Source organism: Emys orbicularis, chromosome 3 (genome assembly GCF_028017835.1).
Source record: "Emys orbicularis isolate rEmyOrb1 chromosome 3, rEmyOrb1.hap1, whole genome shotgun sequence".
Taxonomy (NCBI): domain Eukaryota; kingdom Metazoa; phylum Chordata; order Testudines; family Emydidae; genus Emys; species Emys orbicularis.
Genome location: NC_088685.1, coordinates 138,057,771 through 138,079,881, shown reverse-complemented (window position 1 = coordinate 138,079,881; position 22,111 = coordinate 138,057,771). Strand labels below are relative to the sequence as shown.

The 22,111-nt window shown below is 41.7% G+C and overlaps 2 protein-coding genes across 3 annotated transcripts in view; one reads left to right on the top strand and one right to left on the bottom strand.

Annotated features, from left to right (window-relative positions):
- Positions 1 to 756, top strand: part of HEATR1 (HEAT repeat containing 1) — a 58,842-nt gene extending 58,086 nt beyond the window's left edge. Inside the window, exons 43-44 of the mRNA XM_065400985.1 lie at positions 16 to 124; positions 668 to 756. Coding sequence (XP_065257057.1) covers positions 16 to 124; positions 668 to 756 — 198 coding nt within the window. The remainder of the gene's footprint in view (positions 1 to 15; positions 125 to 667) is intronic.
- A 3,086-nt stretch (positions 757 to 3,842) lies between these two features.
- The window catches only part of LGALS8 (galectin 8), a 28,745-nt gene continuing 10,476 nt past the window's right edge, over positions 3,843 to 22,111 (bottom strand). For both annotated transcript variants that reach the window (XM_065400805.1, XM_065400806.1), the window contains 5 exons: positions 19,315 to 19,371; positions 19,206 to 19,232; positions 17,255 to 17,343; positions 5,246 to 5,411; positions 3,843 to 4,727 (listed from right to left, as the gene is read on the bottom strand). In XM_065400805.1, coding sequence (XP_065256877.1) covers positions 4,578 to 4,727; positions 5,246 to 5,411; positions 17,255 to 17,343; positions 19,206 to 19,232; positions 19,315 to 19,371 — 489 coding nt within the window. In that variant the 3' untranslated portion in view covers positions 3,843 to 4,577. The remainder of the gene's footprint in view (positions 4,728 to 5,245; positions 5,412 to 17,254; positions 17,344 to 19,205; positions 19,233 to 19,314; positions 19,372 to 22,111) is intronic.

Below are 22,111 nucleotides of genomic sequence, written 5' to 3'. Positions count from 1 at the left end.
TTTTTTTAATTGTAGGTCCGATTTGCTGCTCTGCTTACTTTGGTGGAACTTGCAGGGAAACTAAAGGAGAACTACATGGTGCTGTTGCCAGAATCCATCCCTTTCTTAGCTGAGTTAATGGAAGGTAATGTCCTACAATGCTTCAGTTGATAACCGGGTTGTCCATTTTTGAAATACTAGTATAATACAAAACAAACTTAAAGACAGTGATCGATCACTGACAAATACTAAAAATCCACTGTCCTGAGTGTTAACTTTATTCTTTAAAAAAAAAAAAAAAATCAGTGACTATTACATTACTTTTAATTTCAGTTAACAAGCAGATGCATTGTTTAGGAGCCATAGACTAACTGATGGGAATTCACCTCTGTGCACTGGGCCTGTGCACCACTTAAGTCCCAAACAATCAGACTGTGGCACTGCTTTTAGGACAGGTTTTTATGATGCGTTACATTTACCGCACTCTTGTGAGTGGAAAAACCACTTTATTTCAAAAATATTTTTATTGCATTACCTTTTCAGCTGCAGTAATGCTCAAATAAGCATACAGTGTGAAAAGACACACTCATGAAAGGGGGTGTGGGGAGATCTTACAACATAAGAAAAGTGGTGAGGGTGGAGATAGGCATATAGGGTAGTTACATCTTTGTTAATGTTTGCTTTTTAGATGAATGTGAAGAAGTAGAACACCAGTGCCAGAAGACAATTCAGCAACTGGAAGTTATTTTAGGAGAACCACTCCACAGCTACTTCTAAGAAGCACCATTATCTCTTCCTTGTAAAGTCTAAATCATGAAATGTGAATGTCGGTCTCACATAAGAGCTAATAATATTGTCATATAGTTACTATGTCACTCCAATTAAGAGTAACACCTTTTTTTGTAGTAGAATGTTAAGATCTTGCCTATACACTGTTCAGGATCATGACAATTTCCACAACTATTAATAAATTGAAAATATTACAGGATGGCTTTTTGACTTCTGTATACCATGAATTGTAGAAACAGTTCTACGAATTAAGGTCAGGAAAGACAATGGGGGATGAATTTTCATAAACTAAAATGTGCTGCAAGGTTGTAGAAGGGGCAGACTTCTTTTTTGTTCTGAACGTATTTTCTATCCTGTTAAGTTTGCTGCAGCATTTTAGTCATTCACGGTGACAGTAAGCATTTTCTAGTAGCAGAGTCCCTGACTACAGAAGCTACAGTTTTGTGAGATGTTTTCTTCACAGTAGCTAGCTCAGTAGTTTAAAATCACTCATCATTTATGCTCTGTGGGATTTGAGTCTCAATTATACCAGCCTATAACTTCAAACAGTAGTGGTTAACAGCTACAGAAAACACTAATTTTGCTTTAAAAAGTGATTACTATAATCACCATTATGCCATAAGTCTGATACATCACAGGGATGTGCACGTTACTAGTTATGTGAATTTATTAGGTTCTTACAACTGTGTGTACCCATGTGTGAAAATCAGGCATTCCGTCTACATGTGCTAGTTTAACTACCTTGGTTTCAGAATCTTCCATGAAGGATGAAGGGGCAGATGTTACCTGTTCTGTTGCTGTCTGTTCTTTTTAACTGTGGAAGGAAAATAAGTGAAGAAGCCAGCAATACTCATTTAAGGCTGTTGACCGTACTTGAGATGGATGACTATACAAGATTCCAACTTTAAAGGAGTTTAGAAATTAAGAACTTTGTTCCCATTGACTTCCACTCTGTAGTGTAAATCCTGCAAACTTACACAGGGACTTTAGGAGAAAAGTGAAGTTAACTGAAAATAATCTTTACATAGTGCTCTTTAGATAGCCAGGCAATGCCAGTGCTGTAAAAAACAACTTTTCTTAGGCTGAGGTTAAATGTTTAGTGAGGAGGCTGTTTACAGAAGCATGTTTTAGCTGGAATTTACTTTTTATTTAAAAGACTAACAGTGAAAGGTAAATCTAAATTACATACCAGTGTAACACTGTCTAGTATGAACTCTTCTCACATTGTTCTTGGCGATGCTACGCTGAAGTACAGAGCTAGGAGAGAGGGGCACTTTTAAATGGGCCTGGTTGTAGCAGTGATCATAGTTAAAGTACACTAAGCAGCAGAAAACAAAGGGTAGGTTATCTATTCTTAGATCATTCCCTTTAGTACTTACTACTTAGAAACCACTCCAGTAATAAAATCTGAAATATCTTATACCTCTCCCCTTCAGTGTATTTCATAAAATTACCTGGAATTTTGGCTGTTGTGATTGATTTTTTTAGTAAGGTACTATTACTAAAAGCTAACTTTACTACTTCCTGGTGCTTCTATAACCCTAAGCCTGTAGAAAAACTTAATCACGAAATATCAGCCCACACCTTTTAAATAACAAAACCGTTTTTGCACACCTTTTCTTCCTCGTCATCCCCACTTCCAAATGACATACTGGGACAGTAAATAGATAAATTAATAATGGTCTATAAGCATAGTCAAAGACATACCCTAAATTAATACATTTAACTAATAAGAGTTTCATATGCTGCTTGAAGCATATGCATAATATGGCAAGTGATTGGGTTAGTTATCAAAAGATAACCTAGAACTCATATACGCTTTAAAGACAAACATTAAATACTTAGTCATAGCTCACAAAAATTGAGATTTAATTTTTGGAAAGTCGTCTTTGCTTTATACAATTTCACAGCAGCCAACTCATTAATTCCTAAGGCATCTATCATACATTTGAACTGCAATAACTGACTTTAAGACTTATATTTCACATTTTATTCCCCACACCAAGTTGCCACATCTGAAATCCATTAGCAAATAACTAGATAGGACATGAAGTTATAGAAATACTGGATCAGAACACTTCCATTTTTAACTTCATGGCCTACATATATTCTAGGGAAATGGTATCACAGACAATACTGACTTTTTCTTGTAAACTGTTATAAATGCATCATATAAAGCAGGGGTCGGCAACATTTGGCACGCGGCTCGCCAGGGTAAGCACCCTAGCGGGCCGGGCCAGTTTATTTACCTGTGACGCGGCAGGTTCGGCCGATCGCGGCCCCCACTGACCGCGGTTCGCCGTCCCGGGCCAATGGGGGCGGCGGGAAGCTGCGGCCCGCGCCGCTTCCCGCCGCCCCCATTGGCCTGGGACGGCCGCGATCGGCCGAACCTGCCGCGTCAGCAGGTAAATAAACTGGCCCGGCCCGCTAGGGTGCTTACCCTGGCGAGCCGCGTGCCAAACGTTGCCGACCCCTGATATAAAGACTTCCTCAGGGACATGTTAATGATGTTGGCATCAGGGGGTCCATGTATATGCTAATCAGTATTTTTTACAAAATGTTTGTTTCAGATAGCATATTATAGTGCAACTTAGTCAATGGGGTAGTAGGTGAACACTCTTGACTATCAACATGTTGAATATGTTCTCTGAGCTCAGATTTAATGCATAGCGTCCATGGGTCCACACCCTTTAAATAACACAGATATAACTACTTCTATTCCTGAGCAACCTGAATCAAAAAGGAAGATAAGAGCTCTTTTTTAGAATCTCTTCTATAATACTGCAGCTCCAAAAATTGACAAGATAAGAGATAGCAAAATCAACCAAATAGAGGACAGCGTTATTTCACTTTGATCTCAGCTAAAATTACTGAATTCCACCATAATGGCCAGGGGTTTTTCTATGGACTTGACTTATGCCACTTAGGAGCAGGAGCTGATGTGACTATGAAAGTCAAGGAAGTGGCTTATAGCATCTGTGCTGCAGTGCAATAGATAAAAAAATAAAATCACTAGGCCCCCAAGGAGGGTGTTTTGGTTTTAGTTTTGTTTTCAAAAAATTACAGCTGACATGCTGAGAGGTAACTTCAGTTAGATGTTTTAGGTTTAGGGCTGAAATACCTTTTCAAGATACAGAGCTAACACTAACATTCACTAGTTTAATATAGCAGGGTTCTGATTCATCATAGCATTATTCTAGGTTTACCCTGGTTAATATAACTAATTTCAAGTTATATTAACATAAAAACCAGAGTAAAGCAATGAGACTGCAGATGTGCTCTCCCTAAAATTAGAGTATATTCTTTCCTTATGTAATTCCCATTTAACTTTGCTTATAAACAATAAGGGTTAAAATATACTTAGAACTTGATTAGATCCCTTAAGAGGTTGACAGTCCATTTTCAGATACACAGATCATATTTCAGTCCAGCTCTTATCAACAGACAATATTGAATTTATAGTTATTAGCATTCCATAGTACAGCATTCTGTGTTTTTATTTACAAAATATTTTGCAGTTATTCTAATACTATAAAGCAAATCTTTATATTGCTAGGTACAGTAATTTAATTCTTCATATAACAGGAGATCTATGCCTACTGAAGCAGATAATGTGACTTTAGTTTGCCAAGATACTGAAAACTGGGGAAGATCTAATCTAATAGGATTTTGACTTCTGGGGCTCAACTTTGTGATAAGCACCAATACAGAAACTTGGATAAATGGGACAAGGATCTGGGTTATTCAATACCAGTTTGTACTTGAGTAGAAGGCAACAGAGGGTTAACATAGGGTGGAAGAATATGATGCTATGAGCTCCTCACATCCAGTAACTGAATGTCTCCAGTAATCTCCAATATGTTGATCTTTTCAAGCTGTTTAAATCGATGCTTGTACTCCAGGATGTGCACACCATTTACAGCAACCTTGTACTGACGAACATCACAGAAAATTAACAACTGAAAGCAAAAACAGGAACACAACAGGTTTTCAGTTTAAGTTTTAATTTGATTAACATGAAGATTCTGGTGGTCTAATTCAGAATCAGACAAACCTAGCTTCTGCTCTTAAGTGTAGGACCTTACTAAAAAAAAAAAAAAAAAAATTTTGTTTACTTTATTAAGACTGCAAGGGAAAGAACCCAGCTTGGACATAGAGCATAGTTTACTGAAAATATCACTTGCAACAGTTAAAGGCTAATTCAGGCACTTTCACTTGTTCAAAGTAGAAAAGAGAAGGGGATTGAATAGAAGTGGTTTTTTTCACAGCAATGACATACTTTGAATCAAGTTTAACTTTAATAGCTGCTTTTTTAGATTCAGTCCCAAACAGTTACTCTCACATTTAAGAAAGTTAATGTCCCTGACTCTTAACTCACGCAAACTACATGAGATAAAAAGGCTATCATTTAACTATTTCCATTCATTAATACACAGGCATTGTTTGGTTTTTTTCATCCTAATTCATGCAACCTTACCTCAAAGTACATTCCTGGGCTGAAAGGGAAATTAGTGACATCTTTTTCTTCTTCTCCCCAGCTATCAGAAAGATAGGAATTTCTCACGAAAACTTTTGTTTTCATTCGGGGATTCAGATGCAGTGCAATATCCTTTGAGTCACTTGATTTTAGATTAACAGCAAAGCTGAAAAACATTTTAAGATTACCCATAGCAAGAGACAGCACATACATCCCAGACAGAGTGCAGACTTGGAAACCCCCTGAGCCATTTTACCATTATCTATCTAGGTGAAAGGTCCCACACACGTGCGCATGTGTGTGTACTTTGCTATCTAGGTGAAAGGTCCCAGACATAGATATGCTAACTTTGCCTTAGCTCAACATACAGGATATGGCCTGTAGGTCCCTTGCATTACAGCCGAACTTACTTCAATATAAATTTATAAACCAAATACTAAAACTATAAGAAAAGATACATATTTGCAAGCAAGCAGGTTAATCCTATAGGCTACACGCCCCCCTTTGACGGGGTGGTTTGCAATGAACCCCGTTACATAGGTATGGATGTAGGTGGTGAAGTATTTGTGGGGACAGTTTTAACGCCATTTTTATAAAGATGGTATTTTGGACTCTGGCACGTTTTTGGAGTGGGCACCATGTATACCTATTTCTTATTTTTAACATTTGGTGGCCGTTGAGGTTTTTGCTTGGAACTGTTGGATTTATACTGCAGGCATTTTAAAATAAGGAAATTACTTCCAATTGCAATTTTTTTGGATAATAACCCATTTTTTTTATTTAAATTTTTTCCTGGGAATTGTTGCAGTCTTATTACCCTTATTTATTAACTGGGTAATAGCTTGTTTGGCTTTGTCTATATTGTTAGTAATTTGTATGAGGTGGGTTTTTTTACGGGCCAATAATGACTTTAACTGTAACCCTAGTGGGGGAATGTAGACAAGAAAGGTGGATGTACTTTGGATAGTTAAATTTTGATAGGCTGGGTTGGACTGGATAATGGTAATGTTTTTAAAAGTGGGAATAGGGGAAACAGCTTGATTTTTTTTTTTTTATTAAAATGGGTTGCTTTGGAGTAAAACAAAAATTTGGTTTTGTGACAGGACACTTTAAGGGAACATATTGGTACCTCTTTTGATTGGTAACCAAGCAAAATTGGCTATTTTTAGCATAGGTTACCCTTTTTATTGGAGTTTTTTACTTGGTTAGCCTTACTAGGCATGATGATGAATTTTGTAATTTTTTTATTTTTTTTTTTTTATTTTTTGCAGGTTATACAGAATAGTGTTTGTTTTAAACACGTTACACCTACAAATATACTGAGACCCTTTTTTAGAGCAACAGACTATTTGTGGTACTTTTTAGGTTTCAGTTGGAGTGTGATAGACCACCAACGGAGGTGCCTTTACACGTTCCCTGTAGATGTCGCCTTTGAGGTGACCTATAGAATGGACAACTACCAGTTGCCTGTACACATTTTTGTTTGGGTTAAATACTGGTAATGAGACATACAAGGAGTGTGCCATTATACAATTTTTAGAAAGAGAACAACCATTTTGGTTGGGGTGAGGTGTTATAGATTTTATTTTATTTTTAATAGCACACACTGATAAATGCTGGCATGAATTTAAACGTGGATTTTTTTTATTTTTTTTTTTTAGCCTTTGAAAACATTTGTGACAGTACCAACTTAACAATTGCTTATTTTTAATTAAGTTAGGAACCTTTTTTAATTTTAAGGATTGTAATGTATTAATGATTGCATTTACAATGTATTTTTTATATCGGAGCATATAATTTTCCTTAAATGTTGATTTTTGTGCTGATTGTTTAAAGGGATTAGCTGATTAATTTTACGTTGGGTTTTATTAAATAGTTGGGTTATGTTATGCATATTATAAACAGTACATTGCTTTTTTTGTGATAATTTTTTTATTTTTTGTAACATTGGATTGACCACTTGGTTGGCTTTTTTTGGTAACATAATTTATATGTTTGTGAATTTTTTTAATATTCGCTTGGTTTTAAATTGACACTTTTAAACCAAATAGTTCTGTTAGGGATTCTAAACTTTTAAGAAGATTTAAGTTATACTTTTTTCTAGAAGTGTGTGGTTTATGGATTTTATTATTCATCCCCAACAGAACAATATTTTGAACTTGTTGATAGGCTGCAATTTTATTTACAAGTTATACTGAGAAAAAGGAAGCCACTTTGGTATGCTGACAATAGCTAAAAAATTTTAGATACCACCTAGACAAATTTAACACTACAGGAATATGCATAAACCGAACCTGATTAATAACTTTTTGTATTATGGGCGTTGTGGTGAGCAATCCAACTACTACAGGGCAATCAGAAGTAGAATCTGAGGGGTTTTTATCCGGATTGGGATTTGAGCTTTTATTTGAGTTTGAATCTAATTTTTATGTTTTGACTTTTTCTACCCAAATTTACATTTTTTTTTTTAAATCAAAGCTATTAGAACTTTTCTTTGGGAATAATCCTTAATAAGCAGGGTAACTTTCCATAAAACCTCTGTTCTACACTTAAGGCATCTCCACACTGACGCAGGACATTTTTTTAGTCCATTAAGATCTGGTGTAGTAGGGTGTTTTACTGGTACACCAGGTGATACTAGCATGTACCAAGCGGGTGTAGAGGGTGCACAGAATTTTAGGGACCTAGGCAATGCTGATGATCGCCCAAATGCCAGTAAGTGTTCACCCAAAGGGGCTGGGTCTTCTGATTTATATGGTCGCAATATAACATTGTGTGGAGGAGAAGGAATTGCATTCCTTGGTTGTTGTATCTCTCTTTGTTGTAACCTAGAGATTACTACATCACAGGCACTAGCTACTTGTGTCACTTGTGACACCGCATCTTTTAGTCCCTGAACAATTACAGTCTCTAAAGGCACTCTCTCTTCACTATCAGGGGTGGACATTAACTAGGGTTACCATATTTGTACACTGAAAAAGGAGGACACTCCACGGGGCCCCTGGCCCTGCCCCAACTCCGCCCCTTCCCCACCCAAAGTCCCTGTCCCAACTCCGCCCCCTCTGCCCTATTGGCCCCCTTCCCCGAATCCCAGCCCCGACTCCTCCCCTGAGCTCACCACATTCCCCCTCCCTCCCAGCCACCCGAAACAGCCGCTTCCTCCCCGGGCTCCCACCGCTCTCCAGTCCCTGCGCCCCCGGCCGGGCGCTTCCCCCGTGCAGCCCTTCCCGGGTGGGGGAGCTTGGGCTCCCGGGAGCCGCCACCGCGTGCCGAGAAACTTTCCCCTGCGCCGGGACCCGGCAGCGGCTCCGTGGGGGGAGGGGGGGAGGCAGCCCCGGCTGCACGGACCGCTGGCGGGGGTGCTCCTTGCACGGCCGGGATGGAGGGGGGAGACTGAGGCTCTGCCAGAGCCGCAGGGAATGCTCGGAGGAGGGAGAAGCGGCCGCGGGTCCCCTGCAGCTGCCTGCAGAGACGCCACCACAGGCGCGGGGTTGCAGCAGCACGGGGGGAGGGGTTTTGCAATCCGCAGGCTGCAGCAAGCTGACACCCCAAGAGGAGAGGGGGCAGTGGATAGGGTTATCATACCTCCGTATTTTCCAGACGTTTATATATATTTAAAAATATCCTCCCGGACGGTGATTAACAACTAAAAAGCAGGACATGTCTGGGAAAATACGGACGTATGGTAACCCTAACATTAACAGAGAGGAGAAGATATTTTCTCCCCCTTTTCTCTGCTCATCTCATCCTTTACATTACTAGTTGCTTTTTTTATGATGACACTCAACTTTACCTTTTGTGATGCCATCCTGGGACTTTCCTTTTCTATCTGCAGACTGCTAGTAGCTTCTGCACTGCTAACTTCCTCTTTTGACTCTTCCTGTGGCTCCTGAGACTCAATTTCCAACTCCGCTCCTAAAGGTACTGTATTAGCCTGAACTAACTCTCTTGCCCTACTTTTAGTAATTGGCGCTGCAGGTTTTTTATTTTCGTCGGTTCCACCATGCCAGTACTGGATGTGCAGCTTAAAATCGCTGGACGGCTATAAATCAGACAGTGATAAGATAGGAGAGTTTTTGTTCTTCTCTAACACATCTATCTTTTCCAACTCTTCGATTCTTTTCAACAGCCAACCACTGTCTGATTTATAGCCGTCCAGCGATTTTAAGCTGCCATCCACTTGCTCCTGCCAACAACGTGCTTGCTTTCCTGCTTCGTGTACCTGGTACCTACACCGTTTTAAACTTTTCTTTAACTCCTGCTTCTTTTGGAAAAGTACTGACCATTTCTCTGACACTACATGTAGCCGATTTGTTAAATTTTGAATAACCTTTTTTCCCTTATTCAAAGTTTGCTGGGCTTTTCTGAGTAACTTTCATTTTTTATTTAATTTCTTTCCCAGCGAACTACAAGCCACAAGCAGACATTTAACAGCTATTCCCTTCACCAGTTTAGCTTTTTTTTTTGCTCTGTTTCTACATTAAACACCTTACTTACAAAACCCCATGGGTTACAATGCTCAGAGATCATTTCGCTATTTCTTAGTTGTACTAAACCTCCTTCATGTTCCTGAATGTATTTTTTGGCAATGTTTTTTTAAAAGCCATACTGCGGGTAACTCCAACAGACTCTACTTTTGCCCTTGCTCCACTCATCTTAACACGTAACATAGAACTCATTTCAATTCTAAAACAAAGAATTTCACTTCACTATTGATTAGCCTATGTAATAAACTATATAATGAACACTTTGCTGTTCTTTACTCTGAAACTGAAGGCGTCCCTTCACAGAAACAACAGGAAACACCCCACGCCAGTTTTTACACTTAGTTCAATAAGTCCCAAGTAAACAATAGAGGGGTTGGAGCACATTCCCCTCTCTTCCCTCGATGGCTTGTAGCTGATCGAGAGGTCTTTTTCCCCTGTTGGGACCTGCCAAACAGCTGGGAGAAACTGAGGCAGACGGATCAGAGGTGCAGCCCGGGATTGCTGAGGGGACTGAAATAAGGTAGCTCGAACCGTACAAGTTCTGAGTTACTGCGGCCTTTCGGCGGCAATTAATGCATAGATTTATCAACTTCCCCGCCACCACTAGTGTGGGTCAGCGAGCCTGATGCTACTGCTAATATCTTATTGGTACCATTTCTTATAACTTTAAACTTCAACAAAGCCCCTTAAACACACACAACACTTTAAATAATAACACTATTACTCTTTATCTTGCAAGATTAAATTCAACCCCCCTAAGCTAAAAGTCTAAGTCAAACCACAGTACATAACAGGAAATACTGGGATCACTGCCAAGAAGCAGTCACAGGAAATCAAGTTCCTGTGTTCTTAAGAGTGAGTGAGTAAGACACACAATTTTGCTCTCTAACTTTACCTCTTTACTTATGCCTCAGGTGAGATTCTCAAGGGTCTAAAGATGCCTGGAATCCCTGAAAATCCCTGTCACACATACCTTGAGTCTCCTGGCTGGCTCACCAGTCTCTTGCCTGATTTAGGAGGTTAATAATATTAATTTGGATAGTATGGGTTTTAGGCTCGCCAATTTGTTTGATTAGAAGATATTAAGGTTTTTGTTCCGAATTAGGCTTTACAGAATTTACAAAGGACCCTTGGGGGTAAGACAGGAAGCTCACACTGAGACAGATATAGCCTTAAAGACTTGTTGTTAAGATAAATGAAGTTTTAATTAAATGGTAAAATAATTAGAGTTACAAAATTACAATTGTATTACTGCTCTTTAAAAGATACATATAGTATTATGGTATTGTATGCTACAAAGCTTTGATGAATAGCCTTACACCCTTTCTTGATAACCTGGTGGTGAGAGACACAGGACCAGCCTCGCCTTTGGCGGTTCAGGTTCCATAATTCTTGAGTGAGAGGTGCAAAGCTTAGAAGAAGCTAGAGCTAAGAGCTATCGAAGCTAACTTAGAGTTTATTTAACTAACAAACTTAAAACCTAATAAACAAAACTAAGAACAAAAGCTTAGGGAAACCAAGCTTAGCCTAGTCCCCTTGGAACTTAGAAAGTTTAAGAAAAACAAGTACAGGCCTTTTAGCAAGCCCCTTTTGTATAGGGCACAGGTGTCTGAACCCTCTTTTATGCCCAAACTTTATTTTTTACCCACAAAAAATGTAAGGTACACTTACTCCATAGGCTAGTATGTTTGTACATATTGATGACATGTACGTACATATTAATGACATTAAGATTATACACACGTTATTTTTGTTCTCCCAATTATTTTGGTTCTTTCCTTGTGGTGTGCCTGTTAAGTTTGAGCGTACAGACTTGGAAACCCCCTATGCCATTTTACCATTATCTATCTATCTAAGTTCAAGGTCCCACACATATGTGTGTGTGTGTTGACTTTGCTATCTGGGTGAAAGGTTCCAGACAGAGATATGCTAACTTTGCCTTAGCTCAACATACAGGATATGGCCTGTAGGTCCCTTGCATTACAGTCGAACTTACTTTAGTATAAATTTATAAACCTATTACAATAAACCAAATACTTAAACTATAAGAAAAGATATATATATACATACACACACACACACACACACACACACACACACACACACACACACAGTTGTTAGCTCATTAGGAACTTAGCAAGCATCAAAATTGTTAAATCAAAAAATACCTACCTTGACATAAGCCCTAGTTGGAAAGATTGCAAATCTAGTGCCTCAATCCTGCAAGAGTCACTACACATGTACGTAATTGTTTGCTGGATTGGACCCTCACATTTTTCTCTTAGTTCAGTGTTCCTTTTTCCTGCTGCTCATCTTTTATTGTGGATCATTTTTAAAAGAGCACGTTTGTGTGTCTTCTATCATAGTGTCCATAGCATCACACTGAAAATTTGTTTCCTGTGACAGGAAGAATTGTTCAATGCTAAATCCAGCAAGCGCACATGTGAGTCTTACATTGTTAGTAACGTGATGCGTAGCATTGGTTTGATATTGTGTGTTATAAATTAAGGCTAAACTGAGACACTCCCAATATAGCTCTCTGTTTTCATTCTCCATTCTGAAATATTCAGTTTGGTTGAAATATTCCATGCCTAATCCTAACACAAAAGGTGAGATTATTCACCTTGTGCAGTAACTGGAGTTCTTCAAGATATGTATCCCTATGGGTGGTCCACTTAAGGTGCGGATGCACCTCCTGCACTTTTGCTCGGAGATCGTCGGTACCAGTGCCCATTAGGCCCATGCATGCGCCCTCCATGCAGCCTCATGCCCCATACTAAGAATATACAGGGCTGCGTGGGTGAACCCCCTTAGTTCCTTCTCTACCACAAAGTCCAGCAGAGGAAACTCCAAAGCAATGGGGAAGGAGGGTTCATGTGCACCTGAAGTGGAGCACCCATAGGGGGACACATCTCAAACACCAGTTACTATACAACGTGAGTAACCTCTCCTCCTTTGAGTAGTGTCCGTATGGGTGCCCCTCTGAAGGTGATCCAGAGCAGTATTCCTGAAGGGAGAAGTGATCTTTGGAATAAAGTCTAATACTGAAGACAAAACTGCATTGCCAACTGCAACATCAACTCTAGAGGCATGAACCAAAGCACAGTAATTTGAGAAAGTATGTACTGAGGTCCAGGTTGCAGCTCTGCTAATTTCAGTAACTGGAACATTCTTGAGTAATGCCATGGAAGTAGATTGCAACCTTATAGAATGGGCTAAAATTCTACAAGGAGACTGAATGCTGAGTCATAACATGAAATGATACACCCAAAGATCCATCTTGGAAGTCTGGATGGAGATTGTTTCAATTGCAGAAAGATCTAAAGGATCCACAAAGAGTGTGCGACACTTTGAATGGTTTAGTTCTGTCCAAATAGAAGGCTAATACCCTTCTGACATCCAGGGTGTGGAAGGCAGCTTCTTTCCTTGTCTGATGCAGTTTCGGTGGGGGTAGGGGGAACAAAACAGGAGATGAATGGTCTGGTTGATGATATGAAATTCAGCCAACACTTGAGGTAAAAACATAGGATGTGGTCACAACAAGACCTTTTCCTTGAAGAACACTGTAAATGGGGGGGAGAGGGGATCTGCCATTAAAGCCCCCAGTTCTCCAATCCTCCTGGCAGAAGTGATGATCACCAAGAAAGCTATTTTCATTGATAGTTCAAGCAACGAACATATACTTAATGGTTCAAAGCAGTGTTTCATAAGGCATAAGCACAAGGTTCAAGTCCCATATAGGAGTATGATTTCTAATTTGTGGAAAAAGATTCATCAGACCTCAGCAAGCAATCTTGACACAGAGTGAGCAAAAACCGAAAAGCCTTCTACCAGTAAATGAAAGGCTGTCATAGTCACCAAGTGTACTTTGAAAGAACTTTCTTCCAGCAGGCAGCTGACCCACCCGGAAATATATCTGTACCTACTGTGGTCGGATCTGTGGTTCCAGAATCGGACTCCAGAGTCCTCTCAGGGCCCATATGTAAATCTGTGGTAGAGATCATCCTTTAACAGAACTCCTAGTAAGAACTGATTTTTTTAAAATTCCAACAGGTAGTCTAGGACAGTGGAAAGAAGAGCAGGTACACCAGAGGTATATCTCCTTCCCTTCTGAAGTTAAGTATGTCACATGGACTCCTTTCTACTGTTTAACAGCACATGTTGAACAGGACATGTCTAACTCCAAGAACCATCAAGGAGCCATGCCTGGAGCCACAGAACTTCCAGCTTGGGATGAAGGGTCTGACCAGCATCCTGCAATAACAGATGGGAACCGATTGGAAGTTGCCACAGTGGGCGAGAAGTAAATCAAATGAAACAAGGATAACAAACTGGTCTTGGCCAAGTTGGTGCAGTCAAAATGACCTTGTGCTTGTCCTGCTTGATCTTGTTGAGAACTTTCAAGAACAACGACACTGGTGGATAAGCATAAAGAAAGCCTTTTGTCCATGAAATAAGGAAGGCATCTAGAGATTGAGGATCAAGACCCACTCTTGAGCAAAACTTCTTTCAATTTGCTTTGGTTGCATTGGCAAGAAGTTCAACTTCTGGAAATCCCCAGGTTAGAAATATGCTGTTGAGGACTCAAAAATCCAATTCCCACTCATAATTCTGGGAGAGGTGCCTGTTGAGATCGTCAGCCATGGTGTTCTATATACCCAGAAGGTAAGAAGCTGAGAAGAATATCTGGGTGGCCACACACCAACTCCAGAGTTTTATTACTTCAGCACAGAGTGAGGAGGAGTGTGCTCCACCCTGATGATTGATGTAGAACATGCAGGCCACATTGCCATGATCTTGATGGATTTGGCTTGGATCAATGGCAAAAGTGGATGCAAGCTGACTTCCCTCAACTCCAGAATGTTGATATGCAGAAGACTCTTGTGAAGACCATTTGCCCTGGATGATGTGAGTGCCAACATGCTTTCCCCATCCCAAAAGGGATGAGTCTGAAATGATGATGGCAGTTGGAAGAGCTTGAAAGAAGAGAATTCTACACAGACTTTGAAGGTGTTCTTCCACCAACTGAGCAAGTCCAGAACCCAATGGGGAATGGAGACCTGTCTGTTGAGACTGCTTATTGGTCTGTAGACTGTCCTGAGCCATCCCTGGAAACACCGGAGAGGTAATTTGGCATGCTGGGTCATGAAGACACATGCTGCCATATAACCCGACAGCTGAAGACAGTTCCTTGACGAAATTTTAGCAATAAGATTCTGTAGAGTCACAAACCTGTCCACAGCTATAGCAACCTTTAGAGAGGCTCCTATGAAATCTGTTGAACCTGGATCAAAACGATCTTTTTGAGACTGATCTGGAGGCCGTAAATGTGAAGCAAGGACTTTGTCATTTGTACGGCCAATAGAACCTCCTGGTTGTCTACTCGGGCTGATTCCTATCGAGATAAGAGAAGACAGTTATGCCTAAAGGACATAGAGGAGCAGCCACAACTGCCAGGGCCTTTGAGAATACCCTGGGTGCACAGGAGAGGCTAGAAGGGAGCATGCTGTATTGGAAGCAGTTGTGGTTGACTGTAAATCAAAGGAACCTATTGTGAGAGGGGTGAATTGCAATGTGGAAATGTGTGTCCTGAAGGTTGAGATATGCAAACCCATCCCTGGAATCTAGAGAGGGAGTTATACCTGCAATGATCACCATCTTGAATTTCTGTTGTTTCTGCTAATATTGGCCTTCATCCCCCATTCTTTTTGGGGACAAGAAAGTACTTGGAATAAAACCCTTTCCCCCCTGTGCTGAAGTGGAACTGGTTCTACGGCTCCTATGCATAGGAAAGAAGCAACTTCCTGACTCAGGAACTGATCATGAGATGGGTCCCTGAAGAGGGATGGGGAAGGAGGGCGGGAGGGAGGGATGGACATGACATTGATGGAATAACCCCAATGTTAAGACCTCCAGAACCCATATGTCAGATGTTCTGTTCTCCCATGCAGATTGAAATTGGGAGAGATGGTATCCAAAAGGGGCAAGGAGGATGGAATAATGCTGCAGTAAATCTCTGTGGAGTGAGTGGTTTAGACTCTTGACCAAGCCATCAAAACTGATGCTTGCATGACAGGGTAGCTGGGATGAAGTAGCTATGGCAGCAGCAGTCTTCTTTTTTGAGTATCCAGGGCTCTTGGCTGAGAGTTTAGGTGAACTACAGAAGCTAGAAAAATGAGCTGGGTGAGATATCTGATGTCTGAGACTAGCTAAACTTTTTGTTTGCAGGCGTATAGATCCCAGTGGATCTAAGAGTAGCCTTCAAGTCTTTCAAGGTGTGAAGGAAGTAGTTGGTAGACTCCAAAAAACAATATGTGACCATCCAAAGGAAGGTCCTCAAGGGTATTATCTACAGTACCTCCATAGGGAAGCCTGACAACTGGAGCTAGGTTGCTCGTTGCATCATGATCACAGTGGAAATGGACCATGCAGCAGTATCAGTTGCATCTACGGAGGCTTGCAATGATGTTCTCACTAAGAGCTGACCCTCCTGGCTGATGGTCTTGAATTGCTCACAATGCGCCTCTCATAGATATTCAGTAAAGGTGTTAAATTTATTGTCGTTCGAATAGTCATAGCTTGACATAAGTGCCTGATTGTTTGCTGAAGAGTAATCCTTACAACCGAAGAGGTCGAGCTTCTTCTGATCCTTATTGTAAGGAGATTTAGCATAGTGTTGGCTATCGCACTTATTAACCGCTTCCACTATCCAAGTTTGGTGAAGGATGAGAGAATTAAAAACTCAGTCTCTGGCTGGGATGTAGCTTTTTTTTTTTTTTTTTTTTATAAGCATGCTTTACAAGTGGGTGGTGCTGTCACTGGAGTCTGCCAGATGGTCTTAGAAGGATCCAATAAAGCTTCATTGATCGGAAGGGCTACACATGTGGAATAAGTATGGAAAATGTCCAGGAATTTATTATGGGAATCCTGGAACTCTTCTAAGGTGATTGGATGCACTGAATCAGCGATGCATTTCATCAGCTCCTGGATCTGTCTGAAGTAATCTGCCATGGAAGGTGAGGTGTTACAACTGAAGCATCATGAACATGTGTAGAATAGGGCTGCATGAAGACTGTACTTTCCATCATTCATATTTGGTTGGTTGATAAGTTTTGTCAACATGTTACACAACTGTGATGGTTTTGTAGAGCTGAACATATGCTTTAAACTGAACAGCTATGGCCCTGAATAGACACAGGGTGCAGATCTGCTAAGTATAAAAAAAAAAAAAAAAAATTTTTTTTTTTTTTTTTAAACAGTCACTTGTCAGTGTAGAACTTTAAGCTGACTCAGGAGCAGTGCTGATAGGCTCCTGAGAGAACTGCATCCAGATCTCTTCAGATGGTCAGCCTGAGGTAGGATTGAGGATGTGTCCCCTCTGGGCAGGTGCAGCAAGTAGGGAAGAATCAGACTTTATGACAGAGTAACTCAGATATTAAAAACAGTAGTAATGAACAATTACAGTATTACATGTTACAATTTGATCTCCTACTAGGATGTAAGAGCACTGCAATTTACTGACCTGTTTGGGTTTTTATTCACTTCTCCTTTGATGGCAACTGTCCGCCCAGGACGAAGTGCAGAATTAAGCCTTGCAATGTAAGGAACCACCTGAAAAGGCAACCGTGCTCAGAGTTATAGCCTGTGGCTTTAAACATACATTCTGATGACCCCCATCAGTCACCTCCCTGCTGATACAAAAGCAGAAACTATTTTTTAAGTAATCTGAACATGTCTACTTGTGTCTTTTTCAAATTTTCCATGTCTTTTAATAAATTATCTTCACCCACCACTGGGATGATATAGTTATGGGTGGGAAGGCAAATAGGCATGTTCATTCCAGGATCTTTCATTTAGTATTTATACTTAATTTTTAAAATCTTTTGGATAACAAATGGGTCTTTAAAATACTCCAGACAGATGGTACATGTAGCTTCATCCAGAAGACTTTCCCTAGGGTTTTCTGCAGCCATGGCTACCACTGGACAGTGCAACAGAGTAAGTTTCACTTTCCTGAGCTCAGAAATATGTCCTGCCTGCAGCAGCAACTGGGTGTTTCCCTTCCTGGAACTGACTTGTGCTGTTTACTGAGCTGGAACAAGCCTATTGTTAACATTACAGCCCTGGAGTTGTGAAAAATGTACCAATAGGCCTCTGATTCTGCAATCAGCCCCCTGTCCTGGTGTGGACAGTCCCTGAGATGATGAGCCTGCAGGTACAGGGTGTGCGTGTCAAAGGAGTGATATTAAATTCACAGGCTAAAAACTTATCTAAGCTGGAATCAGTGTTTCAAAGGCTTCTCTGGCTCAATTTAAAGGGACTTTAGTGCCAGCAGTGTTGCCAACTCTCATGATTTTATCACGAGTCTCATGATATTTGACATGACTATTAAAACCCCAGCTTCTGGAAGCACGTGATTAGGTGAGAATCTTGCAACTCCTCTCCATGCAGAGCCCTTACGCCTACAGCCCTCATGATGTACAGGAACTCCTTAATATACTATTATTCCTCCAGCAGTCTGGGCCCTGGACATGTTCCAGGCACAGGCCATTGTTGCTGATATCAGAATTAAGGATTTGTGCAAGTAAGATGAATGTACGGAGTGTAGTGTGTACAATTCTTTCAGTAGAAGGTACTTCTCTGGGATGGGCACCAGCCCATTGACAATGATTGATTTCAGGAGTGTGTAGCAGGGTATTCCCTTTAAATCCATATTTCCTCGCTTTTAAGGGTTGGAGCTGTGGTGGGAATCTGCACTTGAGCAAGCTTATCTGCCTTTTAGATAAGTTTTTGTGCACAGGATTAAAATTTCACCCATTAATTCAGGCCATGCCTACACTAGCAAGCTTACAGCAGCACAGCTGTACCCATACAGCTGTGCCACAGTAAGATCGCTTGTGTAGCTGCTCTATGCTGACGAGAGAGAGCTCTCCCATCGACATATTAAAATCACCTCAACGAGTGGCAGTAACTATGTCAGTGGGGGAAGCTCTCCTGCCAACATAGCGCTGTGCACACTGCCACTTATGCCGCCAAAACTGAATTTTTTGGTTCAGTGGCAGTTCAATAAAAAACAAAATCAGTTTTGGGTCAAACCAAATTTTTCAGAATTTTCAGTGATTTGAAAAAGTCCATTCTGGATCTGTTCCACAGCAGGGATTTAAACCTGGGTCTACCCCATCCCAGGTGAGTGCCCTTACCCACTGGGCTAAATGTTAAAGCGGGGGGAGGGGAGACACGTACTCATCTGGTCGTTTTAAGAATGGCCAAAACTATGTGTGTCAAATTTGCAAATAGTTTCAGGTCAGGACTTGATTACAGCCTATAAGCACCTACATGGGGAACAATATTGAATAATGGGCTCTTCGATTTAGCAGAGAAAGATATAACATGATTAAAATGGCTGGAAGTTGAAGCTAAACCAAGTCAGATGTTTTAATATTTGCAATTTACATATATAAAACAATACTTACAAGTTGTGAACCATCAGGCACTTCTCCCTACCAAAAAAAAAAAAAAAAAAAGTTAACTAGAACATCAAAGAATGAGAAGATCACATAACCACAGTATATGCATACGTACATTTTCTGAGTTTATCTTTGTTATTCCTAAAGATGATGGCTGAGAGCCTTGTAAAGACTGCAGAGAAAAGATATTTAGAGATCACTGCTCACATATACTAGAATTCTGATTCTAAACTAAGTTTGTTAGAACTGTACTCAAAAATGTGTGGCTTTAGACTACTATGGAAATCCTGTGATTATGGTTAAAAGTTATTCAAAAGACTGTCTAGTGCAGAGGTGGGCAAACTACGGCCCGCAGGACCTTCCTGCCCAGCCCCTGAGCTCCTGGCCCAGGAGGCTAGCCCCCAGCCCCTCCCCTGCGGTTCCCTCTCCCCCGCAGCCTCAGCTCGCTCCGCCACCGGCGCAATGCTCTGGGCAGCGGGGCTATGAGTTCCTGGGGCAGCACAGCTGCAGAGCCCTGCCTGATCCGGTGCTCTGTGCTGCGCGGTGGCATAGCAGGCTCCAGCCGGGCGGCACGGCTGCCTGTCCTGGTGCTCTGGGCGGCGCAGCTGTAGCGCCGCCAGCCACCGGTGCTCCAGGCTGTGCGGAAAGGGGACAGGGAGCAGGGGATAGAGGGCAGGGGAGTTTGGGGTGGTGGTCAGGGGGCAGGGGTCTGGATAGGGTTCGGGGCAGTCAGAGGGTGGGCAACAGGGGGGTTGAATGGGGGCAGGAGTCCCCGGGGGGCAGTCAGGAATGAGGGGGGGGTTGGATGGGGTGGCGGGGGGCAGTCAGGGGCAGGGGTTCCGGTGGTAGTTAGGGAGAAGGGGTCCCGGGGGGGGGGAGGGCAGTCAGGAATGAGAGGAGGGGTTGGATGGGGTGGCGGGGGGCAGTCAGGGATGGGGGTTCCAGGGGCTGTCAGAGGACAGGGAATGGGGGGGTTGGATGGAGCAGGAGTCCCAGGGAGGCCATCAGGGGGCAAGAAGCAGGAGGGGTCGGATAGGGGGCAGGGGCTGGGCCACGCCTGGCTGTTTGGGGAGGCACAGCTTCCGCTAACCAGCCCTCCATACAATTTTGGAAACCCAGTGCAGCCCTCAGGCCAAAAAGTTTGCCTGCCCCTTGTCTAGTGAAACCACATTGTGCTGTCTAAAAGGATCTGGCTCAGGTTGGACCCTCACTTGACAGGCCTGGGACCTGTCATCTTGTATTGCTTTTGAGTAACCCTTCAGGCAGATCCTCAATATAATACTGATGGGATTTTTTGGAGGATACCATATTCAGCATTCCTAAATGGAATGAGGAAGACAATTCCGCAGGGCCTTTAAGGAATAGGATCCTAGAGGACCTTGGGATTTCAAAGTGATCTGTTTTTTTTTACATGACATAATTTACATGGCATATAACTTGAATCTTGAATTTAAATGTTGCTAAATGTGAACAAGCTTTGGTCTAGCCACTTTCATATCATCTCATAACCTCAACTTGTTTGGTTCAGGGCAACCCTTGCCATTCTTCATTGCATAAGATAGCAGAACTGTCCCCACTAGCAGGGAAGGAAAACAGAAAAGTAGAGAAAATGATACAACTTTGTGGTCGGCCTCAGAACAGCAACAGACAAACTATAAAGATACAAAAACAGAAAACCTGTGATTACACCATCATTTTCTTCTACGATTAAGAAAACATATGTGTTTTTCTCTTTGTATTGCACTTGGAGGCAGAGGTCAAACTGTTCAACACTTGCTGGCCCCAAAACTACACCCACAATCAGTCTTCTAAAACTGAAACATTCAGCTTCATGTTAACATTTAATCCAGGCATTTAGATGTTGAGGGCCATATAAGTACCCAGATATAGAGCTACATCCATGCTGCATACATAAAAGAGCTTGGTGGACACCTCTTCAGAGCTCAGTCGCTGTTTTTCTCAGGCCCAAATTTACCTCCCTTCAATACAGTTATTACCCTGGTGACCTGAATTAGGCTAGATGTTTGGCAGAAAACAAGGACAATTTAAGCTGTGATTAGCAGGTAGAAATCCAGGGAGCTTTCATACAGGAAAAAAAATATTTCCATCTGAGTTTCTATGGAATTTTATTTCATAGGCAGATAAAAGGATCGAGTCGGATTTGGGTATGGAAGGGGAGAGAACGATTGTCCTACCTAACTGCATTTCTGGGCTGTTCCCCCACTCCTTGTGCTGTGCTGCCTTGTTGCACTCACTAGCCACTGTCTGCACTGGAGTGAGGAGGGGCACTTTCCTTGCTGTTTTGCTGGCAGTCCCCATGCTGCTGTCTACTGAAGCAAGCTTAATCTCCTCAGGCTAGGACAAAGAACAGGGAAGCTGTTGCAGTGGACCTGGCTGCTTCACAAGGGCCTCATCTGACTGACAGCCCAGAAGGCTGAGCTTCACCTCCAGAATAGCAAGCGAGGGATGGGGAGACCCTCACCTGCCCCTTCATATCTGGAGAGTCTGTGGGGCTTTGCAAGTCTCCCCTGTGTAATAAACAGATCTTGTCTTCTATACTGGGTTGTGCAGGAGAGAGACAGACTGAGCCGTTCCCTCCCATTGGTTCACCTTCAACAGATTTGGCAGTTTGTCTGAATCAATTAGGAGACAGCACTGTGCTGCTCCATATTATCTCAAAGCATTGCAGCCCAGCCAAAGGGTGACTCAAAACTCAAAAAGGTACATTCACCATCTAATCAGCCAAGTTAGTGTTGTTTTTGGTCGATAAAGTAAGGTCACATATACAAGTAAACACTCTGTAAAGAGTTCTAGCTCTGTCTTAGTGCAAGTGTTTGGAAGTAGATTATTCTGGGAAAGATGCTCTAGGGATCATTTTGAAGCACAAGCAGCTGAAAGTTCCGGTCTTCATC